We start from the raw sequence: 23072 nt of genomic DNA on the forward strand, positions 1-23072 counted from the left end.
CTGGGTGAGTAGCACCCTGAACACGTGTATGTGTTCAGTACACATTTGGTTCCAGGGAGGGTGACAGCACACTGGAACTCACTGCCCATTACCGTGACTACATGAAGCAGGGAAATCAAAGTGAACAAAATAGCAAGATCCTTGGCTACGATAAAGGGTGGAGGACGGAGAAGGAAATAACATGGTGATTTTGTGAGTATGTGTGTGTGTGTGTCTGTGTGTGTGTGTGTGTGTGCGCAAAGAATGAAGACAGTAGAAAGCCGGTTAAGAAGACCGTTTTTATAAGGGAGAGGCTGGGGCAAGGCCCAGTCCTGGTGCGTGATGGAGTTGTCACAGAGTGATGTCTGCAACCGTTCAAGGGAGGCAGCCAGTGGTAATGGGTGTTTTCCTTCATGTTGCTTTTTAACCCACCGGATGAGTTGAAATCATTTAATATGTAGGTATGTGTATTTTGTTGGGAAAGGGAAACTTTCTGATTTTTATGGTGACGTCTGGTGAGACAGCTGTTTCCTGGTGTGAAATGAACTCACTTCCCTGGTACCTAAGTACGCTGGAGTACCATATGTTGTAGGGTGTGAGAGCTGGGGGTTCAGCCACCCTAGGGGGACTGTCACATCCCCCGCCCCCATCATGCAGCCGTTGTCAGGAGACCATTTTGCTTCACCATCAGCACTGGGCTTGAGCGGCTTTGAAAGCAAACAAACTTCCTATTGTAGTCTGCAGATGGTAATTTCTAGAATCTGTTGTTAATTCTGTTGGGGAATGGGGTCCCTGTAGATTTGTATTGGGTGTTACCAAGAGGTAAATGATACGGAAGTTCATCTCAGTTTCCCAGACTAAATGGTTTTAAAAGCCTTTCTTGTTGTAAAAGCATTTGAGGGGGAAAAAAATATTGTGGGAAAATGTAATTCCACCCTTTCTGAGTGAAAACGGCTTCACAGAAGCAAGTTGTCAGCCCGTAATGAATACATCCCAGTAGCAGGAGATGACAACGGGTCTGTGTGAGACAACAGCTGAGGGGGGTGGGGGGGGGGGGCTGCAGTCCGCCCTTCCTTTGGCAGCTCTCTGGAAAGTCTTCTCTCTGCTGAGTATTATTGATCTTCTAAAGGGAGCGTAACTCAGGCATTTTCCCCTCTGCTTTCACAGGGCGAGCAAATCAGATAGACTTTTTTTTTTTTCATTTCTCATCACTCTTTTATTTTTCAATTACAGTTGACATACAATATTAGTTTCAGGTGGACAGCATAGTGATTAGACGTTTATATAACTTACGACATGATCACCCCGGTAAGTCTAGTACCCAACTGGCACCCTACACAGTTATTACACTGTTATTGACTATATTCCCTATGCTGTGCTTTACATCCCCGTGATGGTTTTTATAACGGGCAGTTTGTACCTCTTAATCCTTTCCCCTTTTTCACCCAACCCCCCCTCCCATCTGGTAACCATCAAAATGTTCTCTGTATCTATGAGTCTGTTTTGTGTGTTCGTTTATTTTGTTCTTTAGATTCCACATATCAGGGAGATCATATGACATTTGTCTGTCTCTGTCTGACTTATTCACTAAGTATAATGCCCTCTAGGTCAAGCCATGTCATCACAAATGGTTACGATTTCGTTCTTTGTTAATGGCCTCAGCTAGGCTTTCAAGTCTTTTTTCTAAGTCAGGCTGCTTATTTAATTTACATATCTCGGGTAGAATTTACACATTGTTGGGTGTGCAGGGGCCATGCAGAGAAGTTGTTAACCCTGGGAAAAACGAGGTCGTAGCTTACATTCTGATCACTTTCGTGGGAGGTTATCTACCATTTCCATTAAATCTTAATGTTTTTAGTTCAAAACTGTATTATTCTACAGTCCAGTTAAAAACTAAGCAAGAAAGGTAGCCCTGTAGGATGACTTTGAGTAAAGGGTTAAATTCTACTAAATCAGAAAAAGCATACAAATGGGACGTATGTGAATGTGTGTGTAGATAACCGCATACACACACAGAAACCTAAACTGCCATGAGTGTGAGTAACACAGTGAGTCCTCCGCCAAGAACTGAGAGTAAGGTTGCCCTGTGAGAGTTTAATTTTAAAGGGAACCCCTGAGACTGCGCAGAGGTATATAAAGTGACAGCCTGGGTTTTGGTACTGCAAGATTTCCTTGTAACCCGGTTGAGCCTATTAAAACATCTAAAAAAAAAAAAGTTTGGTCACCCAAAGAAATATAGGGGGACAAAAGAGTCACATGGGCAAAAAGTGGCCGTGCACATCCAAACACCGTGCAGAGGACACAGGCGCCTTGGCCAGAACGTTGGACTCTGACAGTTGCCTTGGCGAGGACATTTCTATTCTGAGGAAGGAGGTGGGGAACTATAGCCAATGGCGTATGACTTGACTGGCATAGAGCACCCACTGAGGAAAGGGCTGCACCTTCTGCTGTGAAATGTTGGATTCAGTGATGCTCCTGGTCCTGAGTCCACGTTCCCCCGGAACCTTCTCATTTGGGTTGAGCTTCTGGTCGAGGTCTACCAGCAAGCAGAGCACGCACTGGTGGTAGCCGTACAAATCCCCTGGCCTATGTGACATTGGCGTTGGTGGTTGTGAAATAATGAATTGGCCTTCTGGCGTTGTTACACATCAGTCTTGTGAGTTTTGGTGGCCATGGGAGTCTGCCCCCAGGGGTGGCTCTGCTTCGAGTGCTGGTGAAGTCGAGTTTGTACGCTGGGCAAGGTAAGATGAGACTTTGGGTGGTCCCTCGAACCTGGGGGGAGTGGGACCTGGTGGGAATGGGAGGGGGGAAATATATATGTACGGTTGTTCGTTCCACTGCTTCAGTTTCCTTTTTGTCAAGATATTTTGTATTTACTATTGAGGAGAGTGTAAAATGTTTATATTACCCTCTGGGGGAGTGACAGGGCATGGGTTAGAAACACCGCCCCAGAATGTGGCAGATGTATTACGGAGAGCCATTGTTCGGAGACAGCAAGCCCAGGAGAAAGAGGTAGGTTAAAAAGAGAGAGGGGGGAAGTGGGGGTGCCTTCTCCCCGAGGAGCGGGAGGTGGGTACGTGGGTGGAAAGGAAAGAGGAAGGTGTGAGCCCCTTCTCTGACGTCCAGGGTCAGGATGCAGCATAAACTGTCTTCTCCGTGTACCCTCCTGGCCTTCCCTGGGTGCAAGTCAAGTGGAGAGTCAGGACTCTGCAGCCTCGTCCTCTTGGTATAAGATCATTCTTTCCATCCTAAGGGTCCCACTCTCATGACCTAATTAATCTAAACCTCCTCACCTCCCAAAGGACTCACCTCCACATACCAGCAAGTTGAGGCGAGGCTTCACATGTAGTCCGTAATCGCATGTTTGTGTTCACACACTGTAAATTACAGTAAAAAGTGGACTGTGTGGCATAGGTTATTATGGGTTGTGTTTCACTAAGCTCACATTTCTGGTATCAATTAGAAGTCTTTAGAAATGGCTATCATTCCTATATTTTTGGTTAAAACAAGGGAAACATTCTGGAATAGACAACTTCTCAGCTCCCTTTCCAAAACCCAAAATTCCGAACAAATTGTTTTCATAGAAAACGGGAACTGGAATAACCTACTCCTTGATAAGGAAATGAACAGTTCATGATTTGGCTGGTTATTCTTCACCACTTACTCATCCGGTTCCACAACATGAGGGCCAGCCACATGCAAGGCCCAGGAACAGACGTCCTGCAGACCAGCCCGCGCGGCTGGGCTCACAGAAGTGGCAGAGTTGTCACAGGTGGGACGGTGAGGTGTTCTTTCCACACGGCACATAAAAGATTCTCCTCCCACTTATATAATCGTTTTAGACTCTTTGATGGCCGTCTCCATCAAAGAGATCTAATTTCCATGTAATGACTCTGATGTTGCTACGAAGCGTTGGTGATCAGCACTGCCCTTGTAGACATTTGGGGCATCTTCACGGAGCAGCTCCTGCCCTAGGCAGCCCACCGAGGCTCACCTGTAACAATGAGCTGGGTACCCTGCTGTGACCATCTGCCATATCTGTTCAGAGCTTTCATGCCGACGATAACAAGTCACCTTTCAGTGTAGGTGGATGACGTTTGCCGAATGTTCTTGTTGCACATTGTGTGGCACGGCAGTGGGTATATGACCTGGAACCCAGTATGAATCCTTAGGTGACAAATCCCTGAGGATCCGTAGATACTGTCTATAAAAACAGATGAGTGAGTGCTGACCGCAGCAACTCTTCACACTTGCCATCCTTTTCCTCTCTGGCAATGTTCCGACCGGCCTTTTTAAGGAACTGCTGTATCTCATCAAATCCACGCTGCTGCTGGCATGGGCGGAGCTCCCACATGTCACGACGCTGAGCAAGTAGCAGGCACAACGTGTGCCTTCCAAGAAAATAGTCCAGGAAAAACGTCTGTCCTTTGCATTATATTAAATGGCTTGTTTAAAAAGCATTTCATCTTATTTTGGAAATTGTAACTGTATGTCCTCATTTAGCTGCCCAGCCCCCATACAACTGGGCCATGTCGGAACCATTTCCAACTGGCTGTAGTCAACGTAAGCCTGGAATTAGGTCACCACTAGTCAACGTTTGCTTTTTTTTTTTTTTTTTGCGTGCTTTCAAACACCTATCACTGGGTACCATAGAGGCACCTGGAGCATTTGTTAAACATCAAGATTTCTAGGCTTCGATTCATACTCATGAACTCAAAGTCTCTGGGACTCATACCCCAGGAGCCTCTTACTGGCAGCAGATCTGGGGCCACTGCTTTGGAATACATTTAGTCCTCTATCAGCTGTGTTTAATGCATAATATAAAGCTGGGATTTTTTTTTTTTTAATCTGAAAGTTGGTGCTAGAGTGTACTTCCACCATTCTAGTAAATTCTTTCAGCCCAATAGATTTTGAATATGAATACAAGCTCTGTAGGTTAAGCCAGAATGAATATGCCTGAAAACTGCATCGTAGGAGACACAGGCACAAGTAATCGTGTAAGAAATGCCTTTCCTCATTCATGTAGGACAGGAAAACTGTGTCCAAAGAAGTAACACATCAGATATCTAAAGGAGTGTTTAATTAGACCAGTATATGAGTTAATAAAGATGATAAATACATTCAATGGAATCCAAAATGTCGCTTCATAAATCCATCAATACAAATTCCTCCAATGGCCAAATTATTCCTACCTTGGCCTGTTATTGATAATAAATAGAACTCCGCCTACCTCTTCATTTATACAATTTACAGAAAGCATTTGAAAATGTGCTTTATGTTCAGGTATTCCAGATTTGTGCTCTTTTTCCAGATAGCTAAAGCATATTACATAAACTGCTGACTTTAAAAAATAATTTTCCTTGGACCCACGATTACTAAATTACCTGAGTTTCCCCCCAAATAATCTATCTCTTGTAGCTGTTAGTGTTTCATCAGTCTCACCCTGGCTGGCAGCTGTCATTTTTCTCAAGAGTTGCTTGGACAGAAGAGGGGTTCCGTGAAAATACTTGTGCACTAGTATAAAAAGGGTCCGCTTCCTGAATGACCCAGACAGATGGCCTAAATGGATTCTAGAAAGTAGGGCCAGGCCTGCAGGAGAAGCACATCACTGCTGATGGCTGCTGCTTTCTCGGTCCTGTTTCCCGGTCCCAGCTCCGGGAACGAATTTGGGGAAAGACAGCACCTTTTGAATAATTGCAGTTGCCCCTTTCTCTTCACTCAAGTGAGAGGCCTTTCTCTGTGCCTGCCATTCAGACTGCCATTCTTGACGGAGGGCTAAAAAGAAAATTGCTTATACTGAGTTTAGAAAGGAAATCTCCATTGTTGACATGCAGTCTTGACCTGTTGGGGAAATCTGAGCCCTCAGGGGTGGACGTATCTTCTGGAGGATGCAAAGTGGGACAGTGCTCTTAAGGTTTTTGGCCTTGCCCACAACCTATAATTGCGGGTCCTTAGGCATTCTCATTTGTGGGCTTAAAGTACTATATTACATTACGTATATGTTGCATTCTGTTTTCTCTTAAGGATACATAGGCGCTATGTGACTTGGTTTTTCAGCTGCTACAGCTGTTTCCACATCAGTAAAATCAGGATAATGCCTGCTTCCTAAGATGTTGGTGAGGCTTTGAATTTGGGGAAATACCTTGTATAATAAATGTCAGTCTCCTCCAATAAATTATTGCTCAGACACCCCTCCAACCCCACGGGAAGAGCAATTAAAAGTGTGAGAAGGCAGTATGTATTTTTAACAATTAAGGATAATAATGGCTCTTCAGCCCTTTCGGGGGTGGGGGTGGGGTGGGCAGAAAAGTGAGCAGAAGCTGTGGAGTTGACAAGACCTGGTCCAGTCCTGTAAGCACGTTGGTGGGGTGATTCCTCCCTTGTACACGAACTCAGATCTCCCCGTAAAACAACGGTGCAGCAGGGTCCCTTTTTTTTAAATGACAGGTTTTCCATTTATAAAAATTAGTGTGATTGTTGTAAACAACCCTAAAGTATTCAGGAAATCAAAAAGGCTGGCACTAGAGAGCCCGAGATGACTGCCCTGTCTTGCCGTTGGTGCCGGTGTGTGTGCCGGGGAAGGGCTCCTGGTAAGTCACTTTGTAAAGTGCAGCCTGAACCACAGACCTCGTTGCTAACTGGGACATTGGAACGATCCTTTGGTGGAGGATCATTAAAAACATGGTATCTGCCGGTTCTCCTCCTATCGTGCAGTTCATGTATTAAAATTAAGTGTTTTCTGATTAAATACGAAACATACAAGTCAGCTTTATGGATGAGTGTGTAATGTGTGTGTTAGTCGCATCGTGTAATTTGAATATGCAGATTAACTGGTGCTGTGAGCCTTGCTCATCAAGGGGAATTTTGTTTGCCTCAGTGGTCTTTCTATATGCCGGCAGGAACAGCGCAATTCTTAGGGAAGTCACCACTATTTCACTATGGCTATCAAAATCGGATAAAAAATGGTATATATTACCGTAGAAACATTTTTTTCAGCAATCATCTTTTCCCCTGGGGAATGACATGTGCTTAGGCCAGGCCTCATAAACACACTTGAAAGAAAAAGAGGAAAGGCTAAGCTGACTTACTGTATATTTTTGCTAAGTCCTCACTTAACACCGTCCATAGGTTCTGTGACTTGAACTGCAATGACGCATGACAAAACCTTACTACTACTAATTGATAGAAACAAGAGCTAAGTTCCTATGGCACCTCATCAACGTTACCACAAAATGACGCTGAACAAAACGTTGTTGGAGGACCTGCTGTATATACATATCATAAGGCACAAGCCTTTATGCCTTATTTTTATCACCTTCCTTTCCGTTGTCATTTTTCCCCAGGCCCAGATTATATCAAACAGAGATTTCAGGAAGGTGTAGATGCTAAAGAAAATCCAGAAGAAAAGGTACCAGAGAAGCCTCCTACACCAAAGGAATCTCCTCATTTTTATCGCAAAGGCACCACACCCCCAGGGTCTCCTGAGGCAAGTCCCAAACAAAGCCACTCTCCCGAGCCTTCCCCAAAGCCTCTGAGGAAGCAGAACCCCAGCTCAGGGGCCAGACTCAACCGAGACAAAAGGAGTGTGGCTGATGAGCAGGTGACAGCCACCGTCAACAAGCCCTTGCTGTCCAAAGCTCCCTCGAAGGAGGTGGGAGCACCCCAGTCCAAGTACTCTGGCCGCCACCACGTCCCCAACCCCAGTAACGGGGAGCTGCACTCGCAGTACCACGGCTACTACGTGAAACTGAACGCCTCCAAGCACCGTCCGCAAGACAGGGAGGAAGACGAAGGCTCCAGCCAATCCTCCTCCGCACTGGTGCACAAGCCGTCACCCAACAAGTGGAGTGCCCCTAAATCTGGGACAAAACCAGTTGCCAAAGAAAGCAAAGCTGAGCCAAAAGCTAAGAAGTCCGAACTTGCTATACCAAAGAATCCAGCAAGCCACGATTCGTGCCCTTCTTTGGAAAAAGAAGCCAATTCAGTAAGTTGGGCAAGATGGGTTTTCTCCTCCTTTCCTCCCCTGGTTCTCTGGGGCGCAGCATGGGTGGGTGGTCGGCAGCTTGGTGGCACAAGGCCAGCGCACAGGGCTGTCAGAGCAGCTCTGAGCACATTCACAGACAGGAAAGGGACAGGAAAAAGCTCTGCGTAGTGACTCAGCCAGCCACCCACCTGCCTCAGGCCACTAGAAACGGGGCTACATACAGGCCAGCTGGCTGCAGTGTCACCTCTTAGCCAGTCTTTACCAGCACTTCCTGGTAAGCTTCACAGTAGCTGTTGGACTGCTGTCACAAAAATACCATTGATTCGGGGGCCTAAATGGCACACATTTATTTCTCACAGTTCTGGAAGCGGGGGGGGGGGGGGGGGTCCCGGGGGGGGGGGTCCCAGCATCAAGCCACCAGCAGATGTCATGTCTGCTGAGAACCCACTTCCTGGGTCATAGCTCGTCGTCTCTCTGTGTCCTCACATAGCTGAGCGAGAGGAAGCAAACGCTCGTGTCCCTTCTCGTAAGGGCACTAATCCGATCTTGAGGGCCCCACCCTCACCACGCCGTCACCTTCCACAGGCTCCATCTCCAGGTACCTGTCACACTGAGGATTAGGGTTTCAACACACGAATCCTGGAAGGTCACAGACATGCAGCCCGTAGCAATAGCTAACTGTCTGGTGGCCACAAAGGAATCGCGGGCCTTGCCAAGGGCTGGCCACTCCCAAAGCGCCAGCTAAGACAAGGGTTCCTCTGCCATTTGCTGATGCTTAGCCGACCTTTTGTCCCCCCAAAATAGTCTGCACCTTTAGATGAAAGACCATCTTTTCTCACTATTGCGAATTAGTCTCATAAGTATGTAGTTTGGCTTTTACCTAATTAACCAGGCTTTGCAGCTAGAACGTTTTTCTTTCCCATATGAGAACTGAAATTTTTCAACTGTTTAGGAAAATTACTTTCGTCTTCTAACCCCTCAGACTGCAAGTGCTCCTAAAAATTCAGTTTTCTGGTAGATGCTGGTTTTCTTATGTGGTGAGCATTCAAGGTTTTTGTTATTCAACCTGGAAGCTCTCAGTTATTGGTAAATGTCATATCCTCATTCCAGTGAGATTTATTTAATGGTGATATTTGGAATTACTATTTTATCAAATTCTGTAGAATTTATAAAATCTGAAGCTAAGTCATTTTTGATAAACCGTCGACTGACCTGTTCATATGCCTTTGGAATAGCGGTGTTGCACTTTAATCGTAGCTTAGGGAAGAAGCCACAGCCAACCCAATATTTACAGGTAATTTCACAGACACGTTTGCATAAAGGTGTGTGTTAATACCTTGGCCAGGAAGAATATAATACAACCATCGGTTTCTTTCTCTTGTCTGTTCAGTCTACTCTTAGGGTTAAACAATTGACATTCATCTTTTTAATTCACTTATGTGTGACATTTCTTGCATTTGTTTATTTTGCTAATATCTATAAACACTGGTCCCCACCCTTTTTTCAAATTCTCATCTTTGCAATTGTCTAAGTATAAATTAATCAGATTAACTGGGTTAACTTTCTGAAAGTCAACCTCCCTGGGAATTCATGGTTTTCAAAACAGACTGGGGCTATTCAGGAAGCACTCTTTTGTTTTTTGTTTTGTTTTTTTCAATTTTAGCTTTGACATTTCAGTATCCTGATGTTATCACTATTAGGTTGGTGCAAAAGTAACTGCGCTTTTTGCAGTTAATTTTAACCTTTTAAACCGAAATTACTTTTGCACCAACCTAACATACAGAATACTGTCACTATTAAATTTGTTAAATGTAACAGCTCGCTTCTCATTGGGCTTTCAGCATTTATAGCCACAGATTCATCAGCCTCACATATATGTCAGCATGAGTTTGCCTGACTTCCAAGGGGGAAGTTCAAACAATGCAGGGCCCTGTAGTTTATCCCTTTGGGTTCCACAGCGGGGTTCAGTTGACTTCCAAGGGACAAGGACACTCTGCCCCCGTGTCCTACACATTAGGTGAGTTGCCCAGCTCTTACCTGTCCCACTCTTTCTATAAACTTCACAGTCTCCTTGTGTAGAAAAAGCCTGTGTTTTACGTATGTGCAGAGTTGTGTGATTCTTGCAAGTTGTCAGGCATCCTCCAGCCCAGTCCGTTGGTCTCTCGGGTTCCCTTCCACACCCCACGGGGAGAGGAGTCTGAGCAGCTCCCACCTGCACAGGATGGAACTGGTAGTCAAGACTGACGTGGCACCTTGGTGGGAAGATTTGAACAATGAACCTTCTCTTCCTAAGAATAACAGAGAGCTGCCTTGCACGCCCTACTAATGTTTTCTTCCCAGAGTTAAGAAGTCACAAAGTCATCATAAAGGTAGTCGGACAGCCTTTCAAACAAAGGAGTACTACAAACAATTCTGAGATTAAGACGCTGTATGAGTTAGAGGTTTATCAGTAACAACTTGAAAATTCATAGAAACCATCACAGTAAAGCAGACATTTGAGGGAAAACCAGACTGAACCAGTCGGTGCTCTTGGAGGCCGAATCACCATTTGTAGGGTGGCTCCCCGAATTGAGTCTGGAATTCCAGTCAGGCAGCCGATTGAGGCAGAATAAGCTCGTGGCTGAAGGTGTGAACGGTGGTGCCAAACTGCCCGGGTCCCAGCCCCAGCTGTGTGGCTTCCCTGCTGTGTGACCTGGGGCGGGTTTCCTAACTGCACCGCGAGTTGGTTTCCTTTGGTTTCCTCGTGTGTGCCTATGTCACAGAATTGTTGTAAAGATTAAATGAGTGTATACTTACCAAGTTCTTAGCATGGTACCCAGCACATAGTAAGTACTCAGAAAACATTGGCTTTTATCAGCTTTGCTTCAACACTGTACCAGCTGAAGCATAAAAATTTCATAAATGCAGTAAGTTCGAGACAGGTTCTTGTAAACTCTGACATTAAGTGAAATGATGGTAACGAGACCAATTTGACCACAGGCTAATGGACAAAAACGAGTTAAGTTCCTACAGCACATTTCTAGTCACAGAAACATCACCAAACTTCTAAACAAAGACCCAAACACTTCTCATCTAAATATTGACATAAATGTGAGCTGTATATGTTTAAGGAAGAAGAATAAAAGCAAGTCCGATAACTGTTTTCCACCCCACTTACCCCAACTCAGGGCACAACGTGGGACCCTCCCTGGACAGGACACACTTCCATCACAGGGCCACCCACACCCACAGTCAGGGACAATGGAGACAAGTCCATTCGCCTCACGTGCGTATGTTTGGGGTGTGGGAAGAACCCCGAGTCCCCAGAGAAAACCCACAGATGTGGGGAGAACAGGAAAACTCCACACACACAGTGGCCCCAGCTGGAAATTACTTTTTTTTTCCCCCTCTCCTCAATGTTACCACAAAACCATGTTGAAACAATAACATTATTCGACATGGCTCTTCCTCTCTTAGAAATACAGAAAATCTGTGACACAGGCTGACACTTAGAGCAGAGTAATTACGTGACTCTGAGAGGGAGGAGAAGGAAGGTAGGCAGGACGACTCCACAGCCCTCCTCCAAAACTCTGTGACTCCTCTGGGTGGGTTGCCGGGGGTCCCGTGACCCAGGACAGCAAATCCTATGTGAGTACACAGTTTGGAGAGGATTTTGCAACCTGCCGACTCGGGTCGGAGCCAGGACAGGCGTCTGTAAAGCCTTGTCACCTGGACTGGTGAGGGGTCTTCTACTCAGGAATCTCAGCCCCTTCTGCAAACTGCCTGCACTTTCTTAGCAGTCACTCTGATCAGCTTCCAAGTTTATTTTGAGATGTACCTGTGACTTCTTTTGAACCATTGTGACACTTAAGGCCTTTCTGTCATGTTTGGTCATGTTTGCACCGCACACGTACACACACTGCAACAGTCAATATATATTAAATGTTGCCATGAATACTAAATTAAGCTTTGTTCTTTCCTGTTTGGGGAGAAGTTTTCCATGTAACATAAACTACGCTCACTCTTTAGCAGAAGAGTCCTGATAATTTCAAATGAGTAGATGGTCTCTTGGCGGGGAAAAAAAAAAAAAAGGAAAAGATATCTTGAGTCACAACTTCTTTCCATATTTTGACGTCCTGCACTTTAACCGCCTGAGGTTTTCATCCCATCAGGACTTGCATTTGGTCATGCCACAGCTTCTTTCATCACACCTGTCCCAGTCAGTCTTGAAAAGCAAGACTGATTTTTTTTTTCATTTTGCTATTTTAAGCTACGACTGGCCACCAGTCACATTTGTGAAACTTCACCTTAAAGCCTTCCACCCTGTACCCAGCCGAGGCATCTGAAGAACACAGAGGTTGTGTCTCGGTATCTGCCCACGAAACACAGCGTCCCAGAACTTACTTTGCACCTGGTTGCCATCTGAACTCTTTATTGCTGGTTGACCCTCACCTTCACTGAGTCATGTTTAAAGATCCCTTGATAAAATGGAGCTCTACTAATAGGGTAAATGGGCGTGTGTAGTAGAGTATGTACAGGATAAGTCTATGTATGTGTTCACCAGAAAAGAGTCCTCAAGCCCCAAATACGAACCAATTCAAAAAGGTTACATCAACTCATGGAGCCTTGTGGGGACGTACAAAATAGGAAGCAAAGGTCCAGGCACACCTCCAGCTTTTGAACTTGGGTTTCCTGAGGGCACTGTCTCTGATTCTGCTCTCCCTGGGTCCACTGTAAGACTCTGAACCCCTCATTGCAGTGGTCCATCCCTGGATGCTTTTCCTCATCTTTTATATTGCTCGCTACCTTTGGGAATTACGAATTCAATCCACTGCCCCGAAAGACTGGAAACAATCCCAAAATTGTTAACACATTCATGAGCAAAATCTAATCCAACTTGGTAGTGTTCGTAGCATTTCCTTAATCTCTACGCCGAGTTTTGATGTTGAAAGATCATCACAATTATTTTCTGAGTTATAAGAGTTTCCTACATTATTTATCTGTTCAGAGGTAACCATCATTGAGACATTGCCTTGGCTAGTACTCCCCAATTCCTTTAGAACACACCTATTTTTTAAAAAAAAACCACCAGTCACTATCAAAATTTGATGTTTTTCTGGTACTGTGGAATCCTAGGGTACAGATGAATGTGCCATTTTAAAGAAGTTGATGGGAAATTATTATATTTAGACTAAAGCCTGTGGTTTTAATAGGGATGTAGAGAAAAGAACACAGAAGTTTAATTCTAGTTCCAATTCGTGCAAACTGGCTGAGTAACCTTGGGCAACACCCCCTCCCAGAGCTCTGTAAAACAGAATTAACGATCACTTGTAAAGAGTTTTCAAAAATAATCTACACAGGAGTCTCAGCCCACTGTTTCATTAAACAATGGCTGCCTGACTGAATTGGGGAGCCCCTTGTATGGGTGCCCAAAGGTGAACGGGGCAGGGCCTCTGCCACCGTGGAACTCAGTTTAGGGAGGACGATAGCAATGAACAAGAAATGACAAGAAAGCGTGAAGTGTTAGGACAGAGAAATAACGGCGCACAGACTCTGGCCTCTACCGTGGAGGCTTTGGCCTCCTTGGAAGGTTCTGGAACCCACGCCGTAGACCCTGGGAGATGAGCACCGGACCAGTGGCAGTTCCCGCCTCCCTTCCTCCACCCCTTCCCCATCAGCCCAACACCTGAGGACGATAACACAGGTTTAGTGCCGTCTCCTCCCTGGAGAGTCACACACAGTACAACTGTTTCCTCATCTTGGAAACGAGAACCATCCTACCTCCCCATTGACGTCATGAGACCAGCCTTAGAATGCTTTCGCTGCTATTTAAGAATCAGACACCATTTTAGTAATAAACGCGAAGACTGTGTCTTCTTCGTCATGAAGATGGCCAAACTTGGGCAGATCTCAAAAGATGGGTCACCTCAGGCTGGTTTGCTTTTTTAAACGAGTAAAGTTTGGATACCTCGGACCGTGGGGTATTTCTTACAGCGGCATTAATCGAAATAGGATTCTGCGACTAAAGATAACGATTTCTGAAATGTGGTTATGAGCAAGAAGCAGAAAGCTAGACCTATAAAATAATTTCTGCAAGTGTTCAGCTTCCCACTTACAGATTTTATTTTAAGGAAGGGACAGAATCCAAAAAGACGACCAGGAAAAGAAGCAAGAGTCAGAGAACCTCATTGTGTGTTTTCCCTAAATTTCTCCTAGGAGGCCTCACCGTCCTACAGATTTTACTCCCACATTCTAACCGTCTTTATGAGGAAATAATTCTTCCTCGTCCGGATTACAAAAAAATGCGTAATTCATTCCCGTCAGTCCCTAACCCCGTGATGGGGAACTGTGTCTCACCCAGGCTGCTGCCCAATGTTTTGAGGTGAATAAAACAGATTATTTTTAAGGCATTTTTAGATTTAATCGAGACTGTGTTCATTGTTAAGGGAAAGTTCCACGATGGCTCCATCTAAATACAGCATTGCTATTTTTAGTTTCTGCCTTTTGTAACTGCTATTATTAATCCTGCTTTATTTACTGCAACTGTGGGGTTTTTTTATGTTTTTGGTAATTGGCTTTGTGAGCTAGTTTATATACTGATATTAACATGGAAAAGTGATGCTTCTTCTGTTGTTTCATTTCCAGGGCCCTAACTCAGTCATGATTGTTCTTGTCATGCTGTTGAATATCGGGTTGGCCATCCTTTTTGTTCACTTTCTAACTTGATTGGAATTAGGAAAGGTAAGAATAGCCTTCATTTCTGTATAAAATCCCCAAATATAACATTTGTTTCCCATATTCAAATTTAATTTTTTTTTTTTAAACAACTACATATTGTCCTTCACTTTTTACTTTTGGCTGTGCCTGAATGTGGTTCAACATAGTTACTTAATGATCTAACTGTTTTGACCCTTCAGTGAAGTCATGACAACTAGTGGTATTAGCCCACAGTTCTCTGCAGTGGTGCAGTGGTGCAGTGGTGTCATCAGCCTTTTAAATGGCACACCCCAATCAGACTCAGACACAGGGAAGGAGGCTTGGAATTAGGATGGGATCGCAAGAGAGATGAAACTTGGAAAATACAGCCAGAGGACCTGTTCGGTTCCCCTGGGAGTGCTTGGTGGCATTGGGGTCCTCTGGGAGCTGAAGCAAGCAGCCATGACGGAGAGCAAAACTTAATAATCATTCTCTTTTAAAATCTGCTGAAGCAGCCCCATCCGGCAAAGTCCTTGGCATTGGTTACTCCATCTGTCCTAGCAGAGTGTGACTAAACTGGAAATGTATGGAGCTGCATTTTTTTTTTTTTTGATGGAAGTCAACAGCTGCCTTACTATTTTACCATCTGACGTTTTTAGTAGGGAGCTGGGGAAACAAACGACGGCCTGAGGAATGCAGCCGGAGCAGAGGAATGCATTGCTGCGGCCGTGCTTCCAGCATTCACTCCTGTCTCATTAGAAGAAATAGGTTCAGCATCACTCACTCACCAGTCTTATGCCATGACCTGCTGCTTTAACATCTCCCGGAATGTTCTGGGAGAGAACCTTTTGTTTGCTTGTGCACGACTGTGTTCCTTTTTTGCCGTTTATTGAAATGCGATGTATAGTCACCTTCGACGTGCGTTCCGGGCCGGAGGAAACACACGTGTCGCATCTCAAGGAAAAGAAACAACAAAATTCTAGAGAAAAAAATGTGTTGATTTTGAGAGCAATACATCATTTTTCATGTCGTTTAGTCTTCCGAAACATTTTGTAACAGGCTATTTATCTTTAAAATTGAGCGATTTGAAAGCATTATACAGTCCTAAGAAGTCATTTAATTTTAAATATTTTTAACATTACTAAGATGAATTATTTATGCACTTAGGAGGTGCTAAATATGAAAAGCTGAAAGACAACCGAATTCTATGAAGTAGAGTCAAAATGTTGCATGGATTGCAGTAATCGGTGTCCAACGGATTCAGTTTCATTGCTGACGTACTTTACAACCAAATAAAATCTTGTCAGTGCTATGTTAATTCCCCTGAAAGTTAAGCAAGATGCTATTAATAACTGCTCTTCTCTTTCTTTTTTTTTCCAACTTAAAATTTTCGTTGAATACATTCAGGTAGAGCTTTGTGAAATGACTGCTTTGTGTTTTTTCAGTCCTTTTGTAATTTTATTTCACGTTTTAAAGGCTTAGACATTTCTGTTTAAATACTTGTCTTTTGCAGTCCTTTGTTATTCTGACATACTCTGATTTTTTTCCCCCTGTTTTCTAATGTATCCTTTATTACTCAGAAGCATGCTTACTTCGAGAAACTACATGGTCTTTCTAAAAGTAATTATTTAAAAAGAAATCGGGGAGGAAAGGTTTCGGTTAAATCTCTATGAAACATTACATTGTGGAGAGGGAGCTATTCCTAAATACTTTCATGACCTACACGACTTAATCAGATTCTTTTTACCTTACTTGCTACCTTTTCACTGCAGAAGAGATGGTCAGGTGTTAGCACAGGTGTGGGCTGAATGTCAGAGCCCGGTGGCATTTTCTGCAGAAGTACAATACGTTAAGACTCCTGGGTGTGACCAATGTGGAATAAAGAAGAAAGCAGAAAGAGAGCACATGAAAATTACAACTTGTATATTTATTTATTTTTTACATTTTGCTTTGACTTTTAAATTTAGGAAGTACGTTTTTACCTAAGAAACGTTGAAGTTCCTGTGTCAGTCTCAATACTCACTTCTCCTTCCTGACCCCATAGCTCTTGATGCTGGAAAGCTGATTTTTTTTTTTAAATATTTAATCTTAAGTGTTTATTTAAAATGTGTAATGCTTTGGAATAATGGGTAACAGATAACTAAAGGATATGTTTATACAGTGAGCATGTTGGTTCCATTTATAAATATATGTATGATTTATAAGCTTTTTTAAAACAAAGCTCAAATTGTTGGTATTTTTCTAAAATGTGCACAGCTGTATTTTACATGAAAGGCTCTTTCTAATGGGTTGTTATACTGTACTCTACATTTTGGACAGCACATGAGGTCTGCCGATGTCCTTAATAAAACATGACTTTATTTAAAGTTTCTTGCTGTGAAAAAGAACTCCCTACCCATGAGTTCCTTTATTTATAATCCTTGAAACCAAAATGTATAATGTACAGTTTTCACAACTGTATCTGCTCTAATAATAAAAAGTTGGTTATTTAAAAAGTTGCAGGTGTGTTTTCTTTGTGAGTAAATTACTGTCATGAGTTATGTGGAATTTTCGGTGGTGGTGGTGTTGAAAGAAAGAGCTGCTGAAAAATAAACAATAGAAACAGCGGAGCATGGGGGTGCTCAAAGGATCCAGGTGGCACAAGGCAGTGACACTGCACCATTCTTTCCTTCTTAGGTTTCATCCTGGGCCTTTCAAATAATTTTGTAAAATAAGATTCATTGCTCTGGTTCTTGTTTTCATTAATTGGATTAGTGCCTTATCCAGGGTTTTAAATCTGCTCCTGTTTCTAAGGAAAATCTGAAGTTACAGTATGTCTCCCTCCTGCGTGGGTACTCTTTTTCCCCCGCTTTCTTCCACCTCCTTCCCCACACTCCGTTTCAAGCCGTTGTTTCTCAGTCTAGTTGTGTAGGACACAGTTCCCTGGCCCAGGCTGGTATGATGAGCCTTGGGGAGTCAAACCAGCAACCTCGGCGTTAGGAGCACAGTGCTCCAACCACCGGAGCCACCGGGCTGGCCCAGTACTTTTTAGTTAATTAAAGTTTCTTGACCATCGTGCCCCAAATAAATCAGTATGTTGCTACGGCCCCTACTGCATAAGCACGCTTCTGGAAGCTTAGGCTTCCTGCTGCCACTAGAACTTCCAGCCACTGGGCTCCCCTTGAAGCCATCCTTGGTGCTGGCCTAGGCGAGGTACCTCTGAGGTATAATAAAAGGACCTTCTCCAAAACAGCTTCCCAGGGAGCTGCCAGGGTGCTTTTAGATTCCTAGATTCGTCACTTCTGTTGAGGGCGAACATATTGTAGACCCTCATATCAATAATGCTCAAAGTTATCACTTCCAGGTACTGCCACGTTTACCAACTTACACAATTAATCTCCTAGCAAATCCCAAAGGAACGCAACACAGAACAGACTATCCTGGAGCCGGCAGGAAAAGTGCAGGGTGCTAGGAAGATTATTAATTCCAGATTCGTGTCCAAACCACACGTTTTAACAGTTGCAGCCAAAGCTACGGTGAAAACTGTGTGGTTGGGGAATCTGGAAAATATTCCGCATATCCTTTTAATGCAATAACTATTTCAAGACTCGTGGTGAGCAGGCTTCCCAGCCATATACTCAGTGCTACTAGCAGCTTTCCTTTCATGCTTTGGAAAGTTATGTAGCCTCGTCTTTCCAACTTCCTGTGTCGCTGTAGACGTGGCACATTCTGCCAGTACAGGGGAACAGTTTTATCAGGCTGTGTTTGATTATCCCAGCTTTGGGAACTATATCTGACATATTCATTCTTACCCTGGAAGTACTGAAAAGTACTTTAGTATTCTGTAACACCCTCTGTAGAGTTCTGATTTATGGGAGTAGGAGAAAATAACAAAATATAGAGAATATAATGAATACTGATGAATGCTGTGAATGGATGAAATTCTGGCTGTCGTCATGATTGACTATGGTTCCTTCTCTACTCTGTGCCCTTGGTTTCTGCTTGGTAAAGGGGGTGTGACCATGGCACTGGTCTCATGATGGTTCTAAGGATGAAATGAGCACATTTATGTTAAGTGTTTAGTACAGAGCCTGGCACATAGTAAAACTGCTGTGTTAGCTTTTACTAGTTGTTGTAACTAGGACGTGTTAGCTTTTACTGATTGTTGTAACTAGGAAAAAACTTTTAAACGCATTAAAAACTACAGTGAGATCCACTAAAGGCCTCTTTTGAAAGGTTAATTATGCCACAGGTCATATGCTGTTCTTTCTTCAGGGGTGTTCAGTGAGTCTTTGTCACTGTGAAAATGAAAAACCACACTTAGAGTGCCTTCTCTGCTCAGAATGTGCTTTTCGTGATAGTAGAAGATGAGACATTTGCTTTACAAAGAACTTTCAGGTCAGTGTCTCCTGAAATTCTTACAAGGTTCCTGGGAAAGATTGCCTGCCATTGAATGACTTACCCAAGGACACGTAGCCAAAACGTTGTAAAAGTTTGTATTGGAGTCCCAGATCTGACTCTAAATGTTGCGCTTTTTCGTCCGCATGTGTTGGCTAGCATTATTTCACACTGTCACACTCGTCGGCCATGGAAAGGTAGAAAACATGAAATTCAAGGTAACAGTGTGGGTCGAATGAGCCCATTTTCATAAGTTCCTTAGTGCCACTCGCTTGATGTAACAATAGTGGAGTCTGTTAAAAGTTCTGAATAATGTCGTTAGTATCCTACTGTTTTATAACTTCTAGTGAGGTATTTATGATATTTAGGTTGGAACCTTACGAAATACTAAATATTAACAATAGTTTAGCATTTAAATGATAGCCTGGTATTTTGAACTAAGAGGCACGTTTTAAACGAATTTGGGGTGTGTGTGTGTGTGCATGCGTGCATGTGTGTGTTTGAACTTGATCTCTAAGATGAACCCAGAAATTACACAGAGTGCCTAGAAGGCCTAAAAGATTTAGACAAATATCGTGGTGTTCTTTTGACAGTTCATCTTAGTGTTCAATAACATTTCTTTGGTATTCTCTTGAATCTCAAGTCTGATAGAAACCATTAGAACTAACACAAAAGTTAGGGCCTGAAAAATCACTGTTCAGCTAGTGATTGATAAAGCTGTGCAGTTCCTGTGGTCAAGAATACAGTGTATCGACTTCTGCTCAAGAAGGCAGAGTAGGGAAAGCTTTCCCATGACCACATCAAAACCACAACTACTTTATCGGACAGCCATTATTAACTACTTGAAGACTAGCTGAACAGAATTCCTATAACTGATGTAAAGAAGCCGTGTGGAGACTGGTAGGAGGGATAGAGACGTAGAACGGGCATGTGTGGCAATGAAGAATCAGGAGGGAGGGGCGGCCAGTTAGCTCAGTTGGTTAGAGCGTGATGCTGGTAACACCAAGGTTGCTGGTTCGATCCCAACATGGGCCACTGTGAGCTGTGCCCTCCTTAAAATAATTAATTATATTTTTTTAAAAAAAAAAAACAACTTGATTTATGGAAAAAAAAAATCAGGAGGGATATCTCAGCTGGAGAGGTCACCCCAGGAGGAGGAAGGAGCGAGGTGTCCCTACCCCATACCAGTCTCCTCAGCCCAAATCTCCAGTACCGGGAAGAGGGGTCCCTAGAAATCTGGCTATGAAAACCGGCAAAATAATCTTCAAAGTGCTTAGCAAACATTCAAAGAAGAATTCATACCTATCCTTCTCAAACTATTATGGAGGACGGAAGGCTCCCGAACTCATTTTTCAAGGCCAGCATTACTGGGATACCAAAACCAGACAAAGACGCTACCAAAAAAATCAGCAGCCGTTATCCCTGTCGAACATGTAATACACAAATCCTCAACATAATATTACCAAACTAAATCCAGCAATACATTAAAAAGATCATACACCATGATCAAGTGGGATTTATTCCCAAGATGCAAGTTCGGTTCAATATCCACAAATCTATTAACGTGATACATCACATAAAATGAAGGCCAAAAATCATATGATCATATCAATAGATGCAGAAAAGGTATTTGACAAAATCCAATATACATTTATGCTAAAACTCTCAGCAAAATGGGAATAGAGGGAACATACCTCAACATAAAAAAGACCACATATGACAAACGCACAGCTAACATCATACTCAGTGGTGAAAAGCTGAAAGTGTTTTCTTTAAAATCAAGAACAAGACAAGGATGTCCACTATTAGCACTTTTATTCAACATAGTATTGGAAGTTCTAGCCATAGTAATCAGACAAGAAACAAATAAAAAGCATACAAATTGGAAAGAAAGAAGTAAAACTGTCATTATTTGTGGATGACATGATACTATATGTAGAAAATCCTAAAAAGTCCACCAAAACTACTAAATAAATTCAGTAACCTAGCAGGATACAAAATTAACGTTCAGAATTTGGTTGCATTTTTACACACTAATAACAAACTATCAAAAAGATAAATTAAGAAAATGATCCCATTTACAATTGCATCCTCTACAATTGTATCAAAAAAGAATAAAATACCTAGGAATAAATTTAACTAAGGAAGTAAAAGACCTGTACTTGGAAAACTATAAGAAATTGAAGATACAAATAAATGGCAGGATATATCATGCTCACGGATAGGAAGAATTAATATCGTTAAAATGTCCTTACTACCCAAAACAATAAACAGATTCAATGCAATCCCTATCAAAATACCAATGGCATTTTTCACAGAACTAGAACAAAAAATCCTAAAATTTGTATGGAACCACAAAAGATCCCGAATAGCCAGAGCAATCTTGAGAAAAAAGAACAAAGTTGGAGATACCACCCTGCCTGATGTCAAACTATACTACAAGGCTATCGTAATCAAAACAGCATGTCTGGGTGGTGAACACACAATGTAATTTATAGATGATGTGATACAGAATTGTACACCTGAAATCTATGTAATTTTACTAACAATTGTCACCCCAATAAATTAAAAAAATAAAACAAAAAAAAACAGCATGGTATTGGCATAAAAACAGACACACAGATCAATGGAACAGAATAGAGAACCCAGAAATAAACTCACACCTATATGGTCAATTAATCTATGGCATAAGAAGCAAGAGTATACAATGGAGTAAAGATAGTTTCATCTATAAATGGTGTTAGAAAAACTGGATATATGCAAAAGAATAAAAATGGATCACTGTCCTACACCACATACAAGAATAAGCTCAAAATGGATTAAAGACTGAAATGTAAGACCTGAAACCATAAAACTCCTAGGAGAAAACAAAGGCAATAAACTCTTGGACATCACTCTTAGGAATATTTTTTTGGATATGTCTCCTCAGGCAAGTGAAACAAAAGAAAAAATAAACAAATGGGATTATATCAAACAAAAGAGTTTTGCACAGCAAAGGAAACCAACCATTAACAAAATGAAAAGACAACCTACTGAATAGAAGATATTCACCAAGGATATATCCAATGGGTTACTATCCAAACTATATAAAGAACGCATACGATTTAACACCAAAAAAACAAGCATTCCAATTTTAAAAATGGACACAGTACCTGAATAGACATTTCTCCAAAGAGGACATACATATGTCAGTAGACATATGAAAAGATTCTCAACATCACTAATCATCAGGGAAATGTAAATTAAAACCACAATGAGCTATTACCTCACACCTGTCAGAATGGCTATCGGAAATAAATCAACAAACTACTACAAGTGTTGGTGAGGATGTGGGGAAAAGGGAACCCTTGTGCACTGTTGGTGGGATTGCAGATTGGTGCAGCCACTATAGAAAACAGTATGGAGGTTCCTCAAAAAATTAAAAACAACTATTATATGACCTAGCAATTCTATATCTGGGAGAAATCTGAAGAAATCCAAAATAGTAAGTTGAAAAGACATATGCATCCCTATGTTCACTGCAGCATTATTTACAAGAGCCAAGATATGGAAGCAACCTAGGTGTTTATCAATAGATGAATGAATAAAGATGTGGTACATATAGACAATGGAATGTTACTCATCCATAATATAAAAAAGAATGAAATTTTTGCCATTGGCAACAACATGGATAGACCTAGAGGGTATTATGCTAAGTGAAATAAGTCAGACAGAGAAAGACAAATACTATATGATTTCACTTATATACAGATTCTAAAAAAAAAAAAAGTGAGCAAAACAAAACAGAAACTCATAGATATGGAGGAAAAAAATGATGGATGATGGTTGTCAGCTGGGAGGGGTGTCAGGAGGCTGGGTAAAAAAAGGGGAAGGGATTACGATATACAAATTGCCAGATACAAAGCAGCCACAGGGATGTAAAGTGCAGCACAGGGAATTCAGTGAATAATATTGTAATAACGATGTATCAATAACGATGTAATAACGAGGGATCAGACGGGTACCAGACGGATCAGAAGGTATATAAATGTCTAATCACTTTGTCGTACACCTGAAA

The 23072-nt window shown here is 42.5% G+C and overlaps 1 protein-coding gene and 1 non-coding gene across 5 annotated transcripts in view; both read left to right on the plus strand.

The window, feature by feature from the left end:
- Positions 1-17127, plus strand: part of JPH1 (junctophilin 1) — a 76940-nt gene extending 59813 nt beyond the window's left edge. The window contains exons 4-6 of one of the 4 annotated variants that reach the window (XM_033126563.1): positions 7323-7963; positions 14588-14683; positions 14860-17127. In XM_033126563.1, coding sequence (XP_032982454.1) covers positions 7323-7963; positions 14588-14668 — 722 coding nt within the window. In that variant the 3' untranslated portion in view covers positions 14669-14683; positions 14860-17127. The remainder of the gene's footprint in view (positions 1-7322; positions 7964-14587; positions 14684-14859) is intronic. The other 3 variants (XM_033126561.1, XM_033126560.1, XM_033126562.1) reach the window with 3 other exon arrangements.
- Positions 17128-19976: 2849 nt separating this feature from the next.
- TRNAT-GGU (transfer RNA threonine (anticodon GGU)) lies at positions 19977-20050 on the plus strand. Its single transcript has one exon. It is a non-coding gene; the product is annotated as a tRNA-Thr (tRNA).
- The last annotated feature ends 3022 nt before the right edge of the window (positions 20051-23072 follow it).

The sequence above is a fragment of the Rhinolophus ferrumequinum genome, chromosome 14 (genome assembly GCF_004115265.2).
Source record: "Rhinolophus ferrumequinum isolate MPI-CBG mRhiFer1 chromosome 14, mRhiFer1_v1.p, whole genome shotgun sequence".
In the NCBI taxonomy this organism is placed as follows: domain Eukaryota; kingdom Metazoa; phylum Chordata; class Mammalia; order Chiroptera; family Rhinolophidae; genus Rhinolophus; species Rhinolophus ferrumequinum.